At 40.4% G+C, this 5,860-nt stretch overlaps 1 protein-coding gene across 1 annotated transcript in view; it reads right to left on the reverse strand.

Annotated features, from left to right (window-relative positions):
• Positions 1–4,581, reverse strand: part of LOC103772146 (vascular endothelial growth factor receptor 2-like) — a gene marked incomplete at both ends in the record, with an annotated part of 9,320 nt that extends 4,739 nt beyond the window's left edge. The window contains 6 exons of the mRNA XM_008939463.1: positions 2–131; positions 2,069–2,174; positions 2,288–2,387; positions 2,771–2,882; positions 3,038–3,160; positions 4,481–4,581. Coding sequence (XP_008937711.1) covers positions 2–131; positions 2,069–2,174; positions 2,288–2,387; positions 2,771–2,882; positions 3,038–3,160; positions 4,481–4,581 — 672 coding nt within the window. The remainder of the gene's footprint in view (position 1; positions 132–2,068; positions 2,175–2,287; positions 2,388–2,770; positions 2,883–3,037; positions 3,161–4,480) is intronic.
• Between the last annotated feature and the right edge of the window lie 1,279 nt (positions 4,582–5,860).

Raw genomic sequence — 5,860 nt, forward strand, 5'->3', positions numbered from 1 at the left:
TAATGGAATTTAGGATCACAGACTTCCTCTTCCTCCCTACAGGAAGCAGGTGAAGTTGGGAGAGAGAGACCTGAATCCTCTTCCATATTCAGCGATACTGACAAAGGAAGGACAACGTAGTCTTTACCATCCTGTAAAATGCAGTGAAAAAATACATAAATTACATAGGCTACAGAAATACAGAGACAAAACCAGCTACAGACACATACGTGGAGAATGCATCAGCCCAACAGTGCTACCTTGGTTGTTTTATTAAACTATGAACATTATACCACCTTGGCAGGAGCAGCTACATTAAAAAGAAGGTAACTAAGAGCCACTGAAAGTACTTTTAGTTTTTAAAAAAAATAGATTTTTATATTACATACTGTAACATAACATACAAACTGAACTTTATATTGAAGTAAAATAAAGGTTTTTGAAATAAAAAATGTAGGTTTTTTTATTATTCTTTGAATCCACATGACACAAAGAACATGAACTTGAGAAAAAAAAACCAAACCCTAAACTAAAATTGAGACAGAATTATACTATAACATATTAATCAGAAATATGTATAAGAAGTAAATTTTAAAAAGAATTAAATTGAGACAGCAAAAAAAAGGACACTTTCTATCATTACTTTGGCATCTAATTTGATAAGAATAACAAGGATGCCATTTAAAAAAAAATACCCATTAATTTACATTTCTGTTCTAAAGAATAGGGAGAAAAAATGGATTATATATCCTTTGGTACTGCATAACTATTTATAGTCCCATAAGAAATCCTTCACTAGAATCTACCTTTATGTTTTTTTAACCCCTTTTCGGTTACAATATGACACATGCATAATTAACTATGGGTCATCAGACAGTAAATCATGTTTGTCTTTTATTGTCACAGTACACTACAGCTCATGACTGGAGGCTCTGCATCATTAACCATCCAGCCATAATAGGTTATGGGCAAATATACACAAAGTATGTTCTGAACATACAAGGAAACACCTTTTTTTTTTACTGTGAAGGTGACCAAGTACTGGCACAGGTTACCCAGAGAGGCTGTGGAGTCTCCATACTCGGAGGTATTCAAAAGCTGTCTCAACATGGTTGTGGGCAACTGGCTCTTGGTGGCCCTGCTTGAGCAGGGGTGTTGGCCCAGATGATCTCCAGAGGCCTCTTCCAACCTCAGCCAGTCTAAGAGTCTGTGATGCATAATATTCAAGCTGCTACCTAAAATTCAGTATGTAACTGAGATACATAATATCTCATTTCAGAGAAGTGAAGAAATGCTATTCTTTCTGAGTTTTAGCAAGCACATAAGACAGTGACAGTTTGGAAGGGCAGATGATTCCCATCATTACCAATAGGTCAGAAAGGGAGACATTGTCTAATAAAATGCATGGCCAAATCCAGCCTCCTTCATCCAGTATGCTCACATCTACTGCCCTGGCCTTGTCTGCTTCCATAGTACATGAAGACAGAGCCACAAGATGGAGAACCTGGGAGGGATGCTCATGCACCTCTCCTGGGTGCAGTGGGCTCTCTTATCACAATGACTGCACACAGGACAAGTATTAATATACTTATCTGCATAGACAGACCTGCTGACAAGCAGCAGCATAATGCCTCTATCCTCATTTTCCAGCAGAGTCATTAAAAGCATTGCAGCCCAGACCTTCACATACACCAAGATAACCATCTTTGGCCCAGTAAAATCAACAGGAGCTACCTGCCAAAATGCCTTCACAGTATGCAAAGAAATCATCAGCAGAGCAGGGAACTGAATCTGTGACAACAACTCACCAAAGAGACAGCTAAATAACCACAGGAGTGCTGTCATGGGAAGCCCTTGCTGGCAGGGCATGGCAGCTTTTGGTTAACACAATAGACCTCTGAGACCTCTTCCCCACCAAGTCATTCTTCTCCACAAGCTGCCTTGACTACTGGTCAGTAATGGGAGTGGTGGAAGAAGCCACTCCTCAAGGTTCCCCAACAGCCCCACTACTCAGCTACGAGATTTCACGGTGGCTGGCAGGACAGGAGGGATTCAGCTGGTGGTTTTAGCAAAAAGTCTTTTCACGTACCTGACGGACGTTGGCTTGCAGTAAATTCCCCAGGTGCTCCACCAGCTCTGAAAAAGTCGGCCTCTGCTTAGGATCTCCGTGCCAGCAATCCAGCATTGTTTGGTACCTAGAAGGACAAAGCCCATTAAACTATCAGCATAAAGAAAACAACACCTATTGCTTGCTCCAGCATCTGCTGTTCTTGTGGGTAACTGGGCAGCTGGAAGAACAGTTTCTCACATTTCTGGTGTTGTATAGTCTGGTGCTCTCATTCTTGTCCCTTCTTTCAGTCTTCTGCAAAATTCCTCATCAATTTTCACTCCAGGGTACGGCGACGCACCTAAAATGAGAACAGTGGTAATTTTAATGCATTCAACTCTTAAATTCTGAGATTAATTTTCAAGCAAATAATTTGCTATGGCCTGAGTTAATAAGGTAATTCAGTATATTTGGATGTGCAAACAATTTATATTTATGATGGAAACAGCAACTGATTGAGTAAATGAGGCACATCATCACATAACTGAAATTGTATGAAGAAGCATTTCATGTCCGTGATCTTACATTTGCATTCTCAGGGAAATTTGAATATTTTATTTTGATGGAGAAAACAGATTTTCAAGAAGTAAAAAAACATGCCAAAGAGGGTCCAAGAACACTCTATTTTCTTCAGAATCTATTGTTTAAAATTTAAGATGGTTCAGTAAAATTAAAGTGACTCACCTAGTGAAAATATTTCCCATAGCAGAACTCCAAAGGACCATACATCACTCTGAATGGTATATACTCTATCAAAAATGGTTTCTGGTGCCATCCATTTTAGGGGTAGCCTGGCCTGAAAGCATTTTCGTAAACAAAAAGTTATCACAGTCTAGCAAAACACTGAGTTACCACAAACCCATTTAAGATGGAAAAATAAAAAGCAGTCCTGACTTCATGTTAATTCTCTCTCAAATATTAATTCTCTCTCAAAGAGAATCTGAAACTTACATCTCCTTTCCTGACGTAATCTGGGTCTTTGTAGATGTCTCGAGCCAAGCCAAAATCACAGATTTTGACCACGTTATTGTCTGATAAGAGGATATTACGAGCAGCCAGGTCCCTGTGGATGCACTGCAAAGAGAAGTAAACAACTTCAGACGCTGCTTGTCGTCACAGCTCTGTCCACAGGGCTGATCTCTTTCACATATGTGCTCTTGTACCCTCAAAGGCCAGATAATTCTTAAAACCTTTTAAGAAAAAGAAACCTCAGCATCAACAGTTACTGATTTTAAGTGACTTTTTGATGGTCGCAACTGATTTGGCTCAGGGAGACTTGTGTTCCCAAGTCCAAACATACATCTGTTTATCCACTATGCAGAGAGGGTCTTTGAAGTTAGCTAATTAATTATCCTAAGAAGCTGACACAAAACAGGTTCAGATCTGATTACCTTTAGATTTACTTAGGTTTACTCCACTCCCTCTCCGAAAAACATACCACACTAAAACATTGGTTTGATTCCAACACAAACTGATCTTGACTACCAACAGAAGTCTATGTCTTTACCTATGCAGAACAGCTTAGCCAACAACCCGAAGACTTCAAAACTCAATCCTCAATAGTCTGAAGTAAAAAAGCCAGGCTCTGAAAGCAGCTGCAGATTTGCTTCTAGTATGGACTAGAACTGCAGATCTTGGAAAGACGTAGTTTTACATATACACACCAACCAGGATGTATGAAATGTAGACAAATGCATGTTTTCAGAACAGACTCTGAAGCCTGCTCTTGAACACCTAGCCTCTACAGAGTGTTGTATTCCCCACATCTGTTTCCTTTTGCCATTTCCAAGTATTTTTGTTTTGCTATACAACTGCAGGCAATTCCTCATGCTTGCTGGAATTTACATGCTTTGACACATGTACTATACATATTTAGGATCAAAGCACAGAAAAGCACTTACAGAAGGCGAAAATGCAAGTGAGGTGCTATTGACTGCCAGGGTGTCTTTGGCAATAGACTCTCCAAAGATTCACCCATGAAGTTTCATAGGCGAGCATCGTTGCTTCTCACACTGCTCTTTCAATCCCACTGCACAAGTTACAGGCAACCTCCTCAATGCAAACTCCTTTACTCTAGTTTAGCTCTAGTTACCAGGGATTTGTCCCAAATTCTTTTAATTGTCCTTATAAGTCAGTCCCCTCCTCCAACTACTTAATTATTCTATGAATTGGTGACCCATAAACCTTATACAGATCACTAACATTTGTGTCAATAAATGCATGGGCTGTTTCACCCTGTAGTATTAATGATTCAGGTATGTCTTAGGGCAAAAAGAAGATGTTGTGGATGACTGTTAGTGAAAAGATAAACGTGCAGTTTCCTTTTGTAGACCTACAGCACTATTTCCTACGGTCAAATAAATAACACGCCACTCTTCCTGAGAAGTTCCTTACTTTGCGTGAAGCCAAGAACTCCATCCCCCGCGCCACCTGGAAGCTGTAACAGATGAGGTCCTCCATGGTCAAAGGGTTCTTGCAAAGGTCTTCAGGACCAGCTGCAAAGAATCAGATGACAGTCAACAATGCCCTTTGTTACTGATTTCACCCGTAACTGCTTCTTAGGTAAAAGTCTCTCTTAACCTTATGTCACATTGAATAGGAAGGGCAAACCAAGCCCTTCTTCATCTAATTATCACTGGCAACCCATTCTACAGCAAACTAGACCTGTGTAAAATAAACCTTGAGATGTGGGTTATACTCCAGGTCTCCTTGCTTACTTCCAGAGTTCCCACCAGTGTAAAGATTTGCATAACAATCCCAAAAGAAAACCACACAGAACTCAGCTCACAAGTTCCTAGGACAGGCAAGGTTTGTTGTGGTTTCAGAAGAATTTAGAAATTGATGAGAGCGAGGTCCCACCTAGTCCTTACAGGAGAAGAATATGCCACAGGGAGAAAAACCTGAAGTTGGTAAAAAGCCCTGCTAATTTGGGGTAGAAAAAGCCTAACCTCATCTTCTAGTGACATGGAGAAATAATGTGCTCAACTATCCAACAAAGATACCTTGGTATTGAGTACCTGCTGAAATTAACAACTTCATGACTTTGCTCAGCTCTTGATTTTAAGAAGAAATCTATCACGAATTAGAGCACTGGTGTCTACAGCCCTCATCTCAAGGCCTGCTTTAGGTCTACATACTTCTTACAACATCCTAGCTCAGAGTGTCAGTGGTTACACCAGAGAGGTCTGCAAAGGACTAAAATGGCATGAAACTACATAAAGCATGTGCCTGACATTACTTGTTAAGATCACATTGAAACTGCAAGATCACCCTCCCTGTCAACCTACTGATGTTTTCTTTGTGTTAAATGATCTTTTGTAGAACTTGAGGTAGAGGCAGTTGAGCTACAGCCTCCCTCCTGACCAGCCTGATCCCACTGCTTGCTGAAATTAGCAGTCCCTGAAACATGTTGGCAGCACTGAGCACTTTGTCCTGTCTCTGCCAAAAGAGAATATGGCAAATGCATCAGTAAAACCACTGCAAAGGGTATGTATATCCAGGGGAGGCTTTGAATGAGTGGATAATTCAGGATTCCTGTACCTGACAGACCACCTGTGCAGAGGGAAGGCAAACTGACCTCTGCTAATAAGCAGTGAAGCAGATGGTGTTTCATTCTATTTAACTTCTGGGTAAATATTAAGGAAATTCGGTTAGTGTATGGGCACACCCCTCTCTGCGCTGCTGTTGGAATTTGTGCTCTGCAGTTTTCCCTGAAGATACTGAGATGTTAAATGGACAGATTTAAACTTAAACTTAGAATCATAGAATCATTTA

The sequence above is a fragment of the Merops nubicus genome, unplaced genomic scaffold, assembly GCF_000691845.1.
Source record: "Merops nubicus isolate BGI_N331 unplaced genomic scaffold, ASM69184v1 scaffold53044, whole genome shotgun sequence".
NCBI lineage: Eukaryota > Metazoa > Chordata > Aves > Coraciiformes > Meropidae > Merops > Merops nubicus.